The 13169-nt window shown below is 42.6% G+C and overlaps 1 protein-coding gene across 4 annotated transcripts in view; it reads left to right on the forward strand.

Annotated features, from left to right (window-relative positions):
* The window catches only part of LOC101588850 (aldo-keto reductase family 1 member B10), a 19108-nt gene extending 6231 nt beyond the window's left edge, over positions 1-12877 (forward strand). Inside the window, exons 2-10 of one of the 4 annotated variants that reach the window (XM_012514424.2) lie at positions 181-348; positions 1517-1633; positions 2566-2643; positions 8084-8206; positions 8456-8562; positions 9000-9081; positions 9591-9674; positions 10425-10507; positions 12628-12876. In XM_012514424.2, the coding sequence (XP_012369878.2) occupies positions 181-348; positions 1517-1633; positions 2566-2643; positions 8084-8206; positions 8456-8562; positions 9000-9081; positions 9591-9674; positions 10425-10507; positions 12628-12673 (888 nt within the window). In that variant the 3' untranslated portion in view covers positions 12674-12876. Of the gene's footprint in view, positions 1-180; positions 349-1516; positions 1634-2565; positions 2644-8083; positions 8207-8455; positions 8563-8999; positions 9082-9590; positions 9675-10424; positions 10508-12627 lie in introns of all 4 variants that reach the window. The other 3 variants (XM_023713853.1, XM_023713854.1, XM_023713855.1) reach the window with 3 other exon arrangements.
* The last annotated feature ends 292 nt before the right edge of the window (positions 12878-13169 follow it).

Raw genomic sequence — 13169 nt, forward strand, 5'->3', positions numbered from 1 at the left:
CATAAACATTAGATGAATTCATCTTTTTCTAGTCATTTGAAGATGTTAATAAAATGTTTGTCTACAAACTGGCCCCAAAATAAGACCTGAGGGATTCCATGTAGGAAGCTAAGGCAGGCCTAGCCCAGTTGAGTAAGGCAGGGGATAAGAAGACCTAATGACTTCTCTGTTGTCTCTCAGTCTGCCCCAGGCAAAGTCAAAGAAGCTGTGAAGGCAGCCATTGATGCAGGGTATCGCCACTTAGACTGTGCCTTTGCCTATCAAAATGAGAATGAGGTGGGCGAAGCCATCCAAGAGAAGATCCAAGAGAAGGTTGTGAAGCGGGAGGACCTCTTCATTGTTAGCAAGGTAACAGTGCAGCGCTGATAGGGGAGGCCTTCACGTGTTCTGTACCTCCTTAGCATTTCCCTTAGGTCCCCATTTCGCTCTCTATATTTATTATATCAGAATGTGGATATTTATACACTGAACTCTTATTGATATGTGGAAGAAGTTATGGCTGTTCAACCTTCCCAGCAGTTGGTTTCTCTTAGTGAGGCTGGCCCCATTGAACTTTTTTTTTTCTTTTCTTCTTTTCTTTTTTTTTTTTTTTTTTTTTGGGGGGGGGGAACCAGGGATTGAACTCAGGCCCTTGCGCTTGGCAGGGAAGCACTTATTCCACTGAGCCATCTTCCAGACAGCCCCCCCGCTCCATTGAACTTCTGCAGCCTGGGCCTGGCCCTTTCCTGTCAGTGATCCATTCGCCTATGGGCGTCAGAGGTTAGAGTCAGGAATGAGTCTGTAGCCCACCTTTCAGCATTGTGTTCTCAGCAATCCTGGCCCTGAGGGGACAGCCAGTGTTTTTTGCAGAAATGGTAAAAGTATTTTTTAATTATTAAAGACATTTAAAATTTGTGTGCAGTAAAAAAAAATCTAATATTTGAAGTGCTAAAAGAAAAGGCTAGGAATGTTGTGCGTGATGTGTTGAAAGTCACTGGATCTGTGTGGTACAAAAATATACCAAAATATACTACATCTATGTTCTTAGGAAATGCACCCTTGTGGGAACAATAGGCCCACTGTGTGCAGGAGAAACATCTGGATAAACTCCTTGCAAAGTTCCTGGTAGGCTTGGGCAACGGGAGTGCAGAACAGGGCCATGATGCCAATGGTAGAAGAAAGCTTAACATTTGGAAGCTCCATATGATCCCTGCCCTCAGAGGCCAGCAGCCAACAAAGGGAATAGCTGAGGTTCCCAAAGGTTTAGGCAGCGGCCACAGGTGCTAAATGATTTAAGGGACACACAGAATGCTAAGAGCAATGAACAAAGAATTGCCCTCAACTGAGAAAAGTCACTGTCATGCTCAGCCTTCGTGGCTGCACACTGAAACATGCACACTAATCAACTTGGCTATAAAGGGCCCAGTAATGGAATGAGAATGAGGTGAGATCAACCTGCCATTCTGAAAGCAGGTGGCAAGAGTAGAGTGTGGCCTTTCTCACTCCCATCCTAATGTCTCTTTGCTGCACTCTGCAGTTGTGGCCCACATACTTTGAGAAAAGCCTCGTGAAGGAGGGCTGCAGGAAGACTCTGAAGGACCTGAAACTGGACTACCTGGACATCTACCTCATTCACTGGCCACAGGCATTTCAGGTTTGAGTTTCTCTCTGCCCCAACCTGAAGATGCTGAGTAGACAGAAGGCAGAAACGAAAGCTGCAGTAGCCCTGAGTATGCCCATAGGTCACACAGGAACTCTTGTGTGGCCTAGCAGGCACACTGGGCCACCTGTACTCTCTGACATGGCTACAAACTGTAATTTTTGGCAGTACAGACAAACTGGCACTGCTGGGTGAACTTTGTCTTGAGTTTGAGGAGAAGTCCTGATATACTGTTGCATAGCAGTGGTTCAGGGCACCACTCTCCCATTAGCCAGAGCACACCTGGGCTGGCCTCTTGGAGAGAAGCACTAATGTGGTCTTGCTGATCATCCCCACTGAGCTGGCCGGATAGCTCAGCAGACTAAAGCACCTGCTTAGGGAGGTGCAAGGACCTGGGTTCAATCCCCGGCACCACATGCAGTGCCAGCCCTGCCCCCGAGATGCACTGAGTTGGCAACTGAGACTGGGCTTGGTGGTGCTCGCCTGTAATCCCTGCACTTGGGAGGCTGAAAACAGGAGGATCACTACAAGTCTGATCTGTGTAGTGAGACCCCCTGTAGCCCTTGTACTAAAAAAGAAAAAGAAAAGTTCCATTCCTCAATAAAAACAAAGAACACAGAGCTGAAGGGTCTGCTCAGCAGAGCTCCTGGTAGCCATAGACTAATAAGCTTAATGATGATAATGAAGTCTTGGAGAATATACTGTGAATGAACTTTAAATCACTACAGAAGTGTCTAAAATATAAGAACTTCCATAGCAAAGAATATTGATTTAGAAATTTTACTGAAACTTACTGTCTTGGAGTATGTTCTTCTGAGCTTGAGAAAATCTTTGTACTTGTAAGTAATTAGAATGAGTCATGATTCCAAAAGCTTGTTTAGCAAGACAACATGCAGGTAACAATAAGCTTTGTTCTGTGTTTACAGCCAGGAAAAAGTTTATTCCCCCAAGACGATAAAGGCAACATGATCCCCGGTAAAACATCATTCTTGGATACCTGGGAGGTAGGTTCCAGCTTTTTCTAAATATGCTGTAAAAGAGTTGTTCCTTCACTTACCCTGGAGACTCCCCTTCACTTGTTCTGTTTGCTTCCTCATGATCCATGAGTTTGGGATTCACCTGACTCGCCTTACATCTGAAAGCTAAGACTGAGCCCTCAAATGCCATTGCAGCCCAACACATCAATTTGCGGTACACATGTAGTGACTCAAAGATGTGGGAGGGTGTTTAGAATTCTTTGGCCTCATCCTGTGAGTATTCATTGGGTTATCTAAGATAATTATTTTAAATGTCAAGTCTCTGTTTCTTCATTTGAAAAGTATTTTCTAATATATTCATTGTAATTTAAAAGTACAGTGAATGTTTGATTTTTTAAAATGTGTTTGGTACAGGGTCTACAGGGTCTCACTACATATATCGGATTTGTAGTGATTCTCCTGTTTTCAGCCTCCCAAGCACTGGGATTACAGACTGACACCACCCCACCCAATCTCGGTTGCCATCTCAGTGTGCCCTGGGGGCCGGGACAGCATGGCATGCTTGAGATTGAACCAGGGCACTGTGTTATGCCTAAGCAGGTGCTTTAGTCCACTGAGCTATCTGGCCAACCCCTGTACAGTGAATGTTTAAATTAAAATTTTATTTCAGGCAAAGATACATTGGCAATAACTTGCCACAAAAACCCTCCCTTTGTTTTAGACATACTTATCCCATCTTCTTGACAGTTTCTGAACCAATCCTGGAAGTCTTTCATGAGTGTCTACAAGAGTTGTGATCATGTATATCACCCGTGCTGTTCAGTGGCGTCAAATGGGAAGGCAGGCTCAGAAAAAGGTTACGGGGCTGGGGAGATGGCTTGGCAATCTAAGAGGTCACCTGATAAGCACAAGGACCCAGATTTGATCCTGTTACCATGTGCCATGCTGGCCCTTGAACCCTGGGCATGCTATGCCAGCCACTGAAAGCTGGTGTAGTGGCGCACCCTGTAATCTCAGTGCTTGGGAGGCTGTGAGACAGGAGGATCACTATGAGTTTATGCTGCCTAGTGGGACCGTGCACCAAATAAATAAATGCATGAATTTTTTTAAAAGGTTATGGTAGGGCTGGGGAGATAGCTCAGTAGAATAAGTGCTTGCCTGGCAAGCGCAAGGGTCTGAGTTCAATCCCCAGTTCAAAAAAAAAAAAAAAAAAAAAAAGGTTATGGCATATCTTCATCCACCTAGTCACTGGATTTGCTGCTGGGGAACCTCTGGCTCCCCTCCATATTCAAAATAACTATTAAAGGTAAACATTTTGAATTGATTCACAACATTCAGTGAGCTAAGACAGTGTAAGGACAATCACAAAAAACGCCTCGCAGAGCTGTTTCAGAAAGCAGCAAGGATGTTGGGATGAAGGTTACAAACAAAGGTACTATACAGCAATGTGCCTTTTACTGTAATGCATTTTTAAAAGTTTGAATATTTTCAATAGTTTCGATCTCATCTTATACTCACAATAAATATCCTTCAGGAGCTGGTAAAGTGTAAGAAAACTAACATGCCCGAAACTTCAATTTTAGAGCCCATTCTGTCACACAGCCTTATGAGGATGTGCTACCTTTGCCCTGTCCAGAGTATAACAGTTGGGCCTTAAATTATAAATTGACACAGAGCCTGTCAGAAAACTCCTTCTCGTGCCTTGTGAGTGGTTTTGGAATGTGGAAATCCCACTTCCTCTCACTCACTGCTGAGATCTTGATGGTCAATGAGATTGGTGGTCTTACAGAGCAGGAGGAATTCTGCTGAGGACAATACAGGGAAAATGAGTGACCAAGGATGGACCTGAACTTGTTTCTTTCATGTTCTTCAATTTGCTTATTGAGCAATTTGCTTTTTGAACTTCTATGCTGTTCAGGTAAATCACTGTACCCTGCCTGCTGCACTAGCTAATGAAATGGTGGCTAGCTGGAGATCCTCGGTCTTTGTTCCCAGAGAACACTGATCATCTCAGAGCCTTCTTTCCTTGTAATTCCTGTCTCTTGCTCTTTTGTTTCCTCTCTGTACACCATAACTCCTGGGCTGCTGTGTGGGGACTCACTGCAAGGCACATGAGTTTGAGGTTGGATAAGGTGGTCAAAATTTCTCTTGTGTTCTCTCCAGATGGCATCCGCCAGCTCTGGAGTGGAATCTACGCAAGGGATGTCTTCAGGGTATAAAAATCAAATAGAAATAAAGTGGGGATGCCCAAATGATTTCTTTTTGTACACAGAGTTGAAGTCTCTTACTCTTTTAGAATGCATTTCCCTCCTTTCTTTCTTTCTTTCTTTCTTTCTTTCTTTCTTTCTTTCTTTCTTTCTTTCTTTCTTTCTTTCTTTCTTTCTTTCTTTTTTAGAAGAACCAGGGATTGAATTCAGGCTGTTGCACTTTCCAGGGAAGCACTTATTCCACTGAGTTCTCTCCCCGGCCCCTAGAATTCATTATTAAGCACTAGAAGATGTTTGATCTTTACATGTTGACAAAGCCATTCAGTATTTTTCTGCACATATATGTGGCCTGCCTACATTTAAGAGCCAAGATCAAATGCAGAGAGAAGTACTGATTATGATGTGCTTTTACAAATAAAATCACGTTGTCTGAAAGAGGAAAAACAGTGAAAATTGCCTTATGTTGAAACTTTCTAAACCATAAGAACTCACATTTTTGCTCCAAGTATAATTACAAAGCATATGAGACTAGCTACTTTCATGTGTCTCTTTCCCTCAATGATTAAAAACAAATCAACCTAGAGCTATAAAAATGTTCGTAAGACTTTGATAAGTACATTGGTGTCTTCAGAGGATTTGCTCAGATCTATATGACAGGCTGAAAAGATGTAATGTGAATGTGCAACCTAACATTGGCTTCTGATGAGCGACAAGCAGTGTTGTCACCTGCTGTTACATTTGGGGATGAGTATGATCTGGTTGCTTTTAAGCAGCCAACACAGATAGCCAGGGGAGCTACCAGTTCCCACTGAAGCACAAGCAGTCCCTACCCAAGACCCCTGCTAACTTAACAGCCAGACAGGAGAGTGAAGCAGGAGATATTTTCAAGTGTGTATTTTTGAGGGTCTAAGAAGGAGAAAAACCAAGGCTTCTACTTATTTGAAAGTGCCATTTATTTATCAGGAAGAAGATAAAAAACCCCGTGCCATTGTAGAACATTTCCTAAAGGCACTGGTGTAACGTATGTCCAGAGCCCCTGATTCAACACAGGGACAGACCATTCTTAAAGACATGTCCATTCTTCAGTCAACTGCAGATATTAGAAAAGCTACAAAAGATAGCTTTTGCTTCAGAGAGCTCACTTGATCCTTTAGTTAAAAACTGCCTCCTTTGTGTTCTATAATTTAGACTGGGAGAAAATGCAGGAGAGAAAACCAAGAAACTAAAAAGATACCGCTTTTCTTGTGGCCTCCAAAAAAATAGGCCTTAAGTCTGATTCTTAGGGCTTTAAGAAGAGCTAAACCATTAGCCTGAACTGCTACTGCTGTGGAAAGCCAGGCCACCTCAAGAGGGACTGCCTTCACAGGCCCCACAAGCCCTGCCCTAACTAAAAGGGTGTCCACTGGAGGGCTGACTGCTCTCTAAGGGATTGATATTCTAAATAAGTATCTATCACCATAAGGAAACCAGGAAGAGCTACTAACCCAACACCATAGGGGAAAATTTTGTGTTCTGTATTCATGCCCCCTTGCCCTGTCCACTTCTGATCATGATTTAATCATTTTACTTTAGCCATTATATTCATAATCTTGTAAGTAGAACATATATTTGACCAATATCATGCCCACCTAATGATTTCCCATGTTTCCCACCCTGGACCCAAGCTTACCTCATGGATTTCCTCTATAAAAATCCCTAGAAAAGGCCGTATTTTTGGACAACCCCTTCTGGACCCCTTCTATCTCACTCATACTGAAACTGTCTTTCCCTTAAGATTTTTTTTTTTTTTTTGTATTTTAGGGAAGGGCCTATAGGGTATTCAAGGTGTCACTACTAGATCAAACTCGTAGTTATCCGCCTGTTTACAGCCTCCCAAGAGCTGGGATTACAGGCACATGCCTACCCGCCCAGTCTTAATAGCCATCTCAGCGCACCCGGAGGGTGGGACCTGCATGACACGCCCTGAGATCCAACCCCTGGTCCTTGCACCTGCTACTAGGTCCTTTAATCCCCTGAGCTATTTGGCTGGTCCTCCCCCAATAAATATTATCTTCTGTTAACCTCTGTTGTTCCTAAAATTCCTTCTTTAGTTTTAGGAAACATGAACTAGATATCTAGCAGGCTGTGAATTTCTTTCCCCTGTATCACTATGGTCAATGAAAAAAATTATGAGTGTAGTTGCACAGGTAAAATTGATTAAATGGGGATAAAATGAAAAAAAAAGTCAGGTGGTAAGCAGGCATGAATACACAACAGGGGCGTTTCCTGTACATGGTTGGGATTGGGGCTCTTCTGGCTTCCTGAAGGTTATCAATACCTATTTCAAATATCAACCCCTTCTATTTATCCTTAGAAAGTGGTTGGGTGCATATGTTTTATGTTTTGTCTTGAGGTCTGGCCTATAGTGGACATGTTGGTCTCTCCCACATTGGTGAGACATCTCATCTTCTGCACTGCTTCTTTCCACAGCCTAGCCCTTTCTGTCTCCATCATATTTATTTCTGACTTAGTTACCTGTAACACTGGCATTATCCAACCAAGCAGCCTAAATACTTGTTTGATAAATTCACAAAAATAAGTTGCTTAAATCTAAATTTTCAAAAGAAGAACTTACGTTTTTTCATAATAACAGAATTCTTCATAAAAATATTGACGTGAGTACGATAGGATTGACAATGTCAGTGCTGGGTGTTTCTGTAAATGCATAGGCAAGTCAATAGAAACTGTCATTCTGGGAAAATTGGGGCTTTTCTCTTCCCCTTCCTCTTCTTTCTTTTCCTGTTCTTCTTCTTATTCCTTCCTCCTTCTGCTTCTTCCTTCTTTTCTTCTTCCTCCTTCCTCACCCTCACCAGTACTGGAGATCAAACCAGAACCTAAATATACTAGCCATGATGTCTACAACCATGTGATACACTCAGAGTTGGAATTTCCTCCTACCCTCAGTCACCCTTCTGTGATGGATCACTGTCCATTTGTACTCCATGAGATAGCATGAAACCAGAGCTCCTACTCTATTTTTACTTGATAATTTTCTGTATGTCTTTCTTTTTTTTTTAATTTTTATTTATTTGTGTGTGTGTGTGTGTGTGTGTGTGTGTGTGTGGCCACCTCAGCCCACCAGGGGGCGGGGCTGGCTGGCATGTGGTGCTGGGGGATTGAACCATGATCCCTGTGCTTTTCTAAGCTTGTTCTATGTTCTAAGTAGGTACTTTAGACCACTGAGCCATCTCACCAGCCTCTGTCTTTCTTTTCTGTGACAGGTCATGGAGGAGCTGGTGGATGAAGGTTTGGTGAAAGCCATTGGCATCTCCAATTTCAACCACTTTCAAATCGAAAAGCTCTTGAATAAGCCAGGGCTGAAATATAAACCAGTCACTAACCAGGTAAATTTGGTCTGCTACAGAGGCCTGCTCTACTGCTTTTGAAATGTTTAGAGGAAAGTTGAATGCTCTGTACTAAGTCTCATCCCAGGGCTCAGTAATCAGAATGCCTTGGTGAAGCAGAATGCAGGTCTACAGGTCTGGATTACCAAGTCTACCTGTTCGTCCTTTCTTTGGTAATCTTTTTCAAATGTCGAGCTGCCCCAGAAGCAGGCCACCTCAACTACTGATGTAGATTGTTCACACTTGCAGGTGGAGTGTCACCCATACCTCACCCAGGAGAAACTGATCCAGTACTGCAACTCGAAGGGCATCACTATCACTGCCTACAGCCCTCTGGGCTCCCCAGATAGACCATGGTGAGTCTTCCCAGTGTTGGCTTCTATCTCCTCATTCTTTGAAAACATTAGTTTATAATTTATTAGTTGGAGTGGATCTGTGCTGCACTGTAAAAAAAAAACATGTTAAAAGCAATGTGTTTGGTATGCATGAATAGGATTATGGTGAGAAAAGGTGGAAATTAAACAACCAACAAGCTAAGGCAAGGGCACCATTCTGACCTTCAGAAAGTACTTCATCTCAGCCACATAGTGATGGTAATGTTAACAAATACTGAGGCTCCAGAGCCCATGGGTAGGTTATGGGAAGAACATACCTACCCATCAGGTCAGGTCTTCTTGCTTCTCTTGCGGACAGAGAAGGCTGTGGTGCACAGCCTGCAGACTGTGGTAAGGATAACATAGGTGAGTGCAGGGCCTATGGTGATTGCTCACACCTACCATCTGTCTGCCTCCAGGGCCAAGCCAGATGATCCTTCACTGCTAGAAGATCCCAAGATTAAAGAGATTGCTCAGAGGCACAAAAAAACTGCAGCCCAGGTACAATGTCAGGTTTTTTTTTGGCTTTTTTAAAATGCTTCCACCAAACCATGCCATTTTGAGTCTGGGGCCAAATTCCTGCTATTGTTTTCACTGAGCCCCTTGAGGGGCCAAAATGGGACAAAGCACTTAAGGCCTGTCTTTGAAGTCTTCTGGGTTTCAGGAAGACTGTTGGGTCTCAATGAACCAGGACCTCCTCTTTTCTGCTAGGAGTACATTCTTGCTTGCTGCGAAGCACAAGATGTGTGGGTTTGGGATCATGCCCCAAGTCTCACCCTTCAGATACCAAGCCATTTTCCCAATACCCAAATAAATAAAATCATAGCATTGCTACTTGGACTCAGAGAAATGAGTAGAGGACTGGTAGGTACATCTGATTTAACCTCTCAGTTGATACTGGCTATTGTACCTAAACCCACACCAAACCACAGAAATTTTATTATTATTGTTATTTTTTTTGGTGGAGATCCTCATAGGTAATCAGAAATGTGATGTCCTTTTCCACACAGGTTCTGATCCGGTTCCATATCCAGAGGAATGTAGCAGTGATCCCCAAGTCTGTGACCCCAGCACGCATTGTTGAGAACTTTCAGGTGAGATCCTGGCTGGTCCTCTGGGATTCATCAGTGGAGTATGTGACAGATGTCTCATCTCATAGTGGATTGTCAGTGGGTCCACCTCACTTCCCAGCACTGTGTCATCTCTTTGGCTGGCATCTGGCCTCAGTAGAGCTGAGATGGGCCGAGCAATGTGGGGCACTGACTGGAAAAGGTCTGTTATATCTCTGTGTGACACTGTGTAGAGGCTGCTTGTTGGCCCTTCATCTATTAGGTATTGGCTGCCCAGAAGAGCAAGCTGTCCGGAGGTGCAGATTGTCCAGTCCTACAAATCTCACTCCTCCCATGAGAATGTGAATGGGCAGGACTTAAACTGCTTTGGGGAGAGCCTGTGTGGGCCTCAGAAAGGACAGATGTTGTGCACACTATTGTTTCATGCCCGCATGGCAAATCTTCCTTTTGGAACATAAGCACTAAGTTATCCAGGCCTTTATCCTAGCCTGCACTGTCATCACAGCTCCACCTACATCATTTCTCTGCCATAAAGTTGACAAGATGGGGACAAAAGGGTAAATCTATGTGACAGTGGAGTAATGGCATGCAGTGTTGGTGAAGGACTAACCTGGAAGAATAATTTGTATCCAATGGACACAGTGGATGTCTGTGTCCCAATCTCCTGTGTCAAAGTGAGCTGCAATGGTGGCTCATCCCCTGGCCACATGGGTGGAGATCTCCAAACCTATCAAGAATTGCCTTCCAAGGATGTTTTTGAACTCATCTTTCCAGGTCTTTGACTTCAAACTGAGTGATGCGGAGATGGCAACCATCCTCAGCTTCAACAGAAACTGGAGGGCCTGCATCGGGCCTCCGTAAGTGACATACAGTAAACTTGGAAAATCTTAGCAGTTTGATTCGGTTCTATAGTAGAAGCAAATTTAATGAAAGGATTGGAAGACAGCTAGCATTGTTTTCTATCATCAAGTAGTATTATCTAACAGTCTTAAAATTTTAAATTGGTGTCTCAGGGAATCAGAATGAGGAAAGATATATTTGTAACTGCTTCCTGTTGCCTAGAATTCTGGAGGCATACTTGCTATTTTAAGAGAGACCATGTCATTACAATGTAGGAGGCAGAGTCATCCATATATTTAGTCAATAATTCATTTGTAACATACTGTATTCCAAGCAGTCTTTAGAAGGTTGTGATTATCGTAGTGTACAAACTTTCTACTTCCACCAGCTTATCTTCTAGAGGGAAAAACACAATTGACTTAAAATACACAGTGGTTCCTCAGTTCATAAACTTAATGCTTTCTATGGGTCTGCTTGCAAACTGAAAAACTATCCAATTCAATGATTAGATTTAATGTTGATGACAAGGGGAAATTTGATTTGGTTCTTGTCCAATTTTCTTCCTACTCAAAGTCATGGACAGAAATAAGCTCATGAATCATATAGTGTCATATATGAGAGTATCAGGTTCTATGAAGAAAAATATGTTAAAGAGAGGATAGGCAGTCATTGGGCATGATGAGATGGATAGTTTCTATGGAGTGGGCTAGGGGAGATTTTACTGAGATATGACAGCTTAGCAGAAAGCACAAGAAATGATGGGTGAGCCATCCAGCTATTTAGGGGGAAGAATACCTTTAACAGTGATAGCAGTAAGTGCAAACATCCTGGGGTATGTGGATATTTAAGGAAGTTGAGCAATAAGGCTGGAGCAGAATAACTGAGAAAGAGAAAGCCTGTGAATTAGTGAGATCTCAATGAGTTTTAGGGGCCCAGAGAATGGAGAGAGGCATAGGTCATGGGAGTAACTGATGTTTAGTTCTGAGTCCAGACTCCACTTGATGTCTTGAGCAGGAGGGGAGAATCTGACTCATGACTACAATAATCCCAGTGGCTTCTGCACTAGAAGTCTACAGGGAGACCATACCAATAATTTAGGAAGTGATGGTGGTGACCAGACCTGGGTGGGGCTCCTGCAGGAGCTAAAGAATGATCTAATTCTGCATATACTGGGGAAACAATCAAGTAAACTTGCTAACAAATTAAGAGTCAAAGATGGCTGTGATAGTTTATCTGTTGGTTGCTTTTCCCTGAGCAATGACAGAAGGGCATTGCCATTCAAGAGGAGAAATCAGGAGCTTGACTTGAAATATGTTTGTAATTCTCACTGGACAGCTACAAGGAGAACTCAAATAATTTCATGCGTCAGTGGAGACAATGGATTGGTGGTCACATGAGTAAATCTATGTGGTCCTAAATCTGAGCTATATTATGTATTTATTTGGTACATGGTCTTGATGAATGACCAACATTTCCAAGCTTATTTCTTCATCTGTACAATAGAGATGAAAATACCAATTACCACTGAAAATGAACTTACAGTGTGTTAGGGATTGTGAGCATTGGCCTGTAGGGTTTCTTATTTAATACAACAATGACAAGCATAGATTTCACTATTGTTCCCCTACTTACAAGGTTTTCCGAAAAAATTGAGACAGTATTTATGAGGCACTTCAGCTGACACTAGGCTTCTTCTTTTTTTTCATCATCTCTTCTTTGTTTCCCATAATTTTATTGAGAAACAAATAGCAGTGAGACAGTTTCAAATCAAATTGGTAGGACAGTTTCAATAATTATCACATTGCATACATTCTTTCTAGTGGTTATTTGCTATACAAGATGCAGACATGACATTCTATGTACAAACACTATTACAACAAATCCCTCTATTCATTAAGAGAATGTGTGAGCCGTATTTTTCATTTCATTCTGGTTCTCTGGGACCTACTGACTCACATACAAGTATTCCTCCCATAAATTTTAGGAAGTGAGAGTGTAAACCCTTTTTTTATTCTTACAAAGTCTTGATGTGGGCAGAGGCTGCGAGAGAATAGGGAAGATGGAACACACAGAAGAATACAGATTATATTCAAGACGTTGCTTCATGGGACATATTTTTTTTCTGTGCTTCTTTCAGCAACTGTGAAAATTTGGAGGAGTACCCTTTCCTTGCCGAATACTGAGGCTAAGTCTCCCCATGAGGTAGATACTCCTTTATTGCTGAAGTGGAACTCACCTCTCCGTGTTTTAGTCAAGTTTATCTGCAATCCTGCTGTGCCGCGCCTCAAGTTGCTGGCAGATTCCAAACCATGTTGTGCTTCCATCCTCCGTGCATTCAGCCATCCTGGGAAGTGTGACTCAAGAAAGCCAGCGACAACTTTTTTTTTCTTTTACTTGCTTGGTATGGAAAAATGACTGATTAAAAACATCAAAGACGCTTAAGACTAAGCATACAAAAATAAGTAATACTAATCAATATACATTGTCAGCTTTGTGTGCATCAAAACAATTTGTGGTGGCTTTTCTCTGGTGAACTCATTTGTTGGGCAGAGAGTCCTCTGATCCCTAATCAAGGCGACACCATTAGTGAGTTGCTATTTAGCTGTGCTTTGAGTCCCCACTATGTTTGGAGGCTAAATGCCAGACTGAGCCATGAGGACATCATCCACCACTGTTGCT

The sequence above is a fragment of the Octodon degus genome, unplaced genomic scaffold (genome assembly GCF_000260255.1).
Source record: "Octodon degus isolate 3935 unplaced genomic scaffold, OctDeg1.0 scaffold00032, whole genome shotgun sequence".
Lineage (NCBI taxonomy): Eukaryota > Metazoa > Chordata > Mammalia > Rodentia > Octodontidae > Octodon > Octodon degus.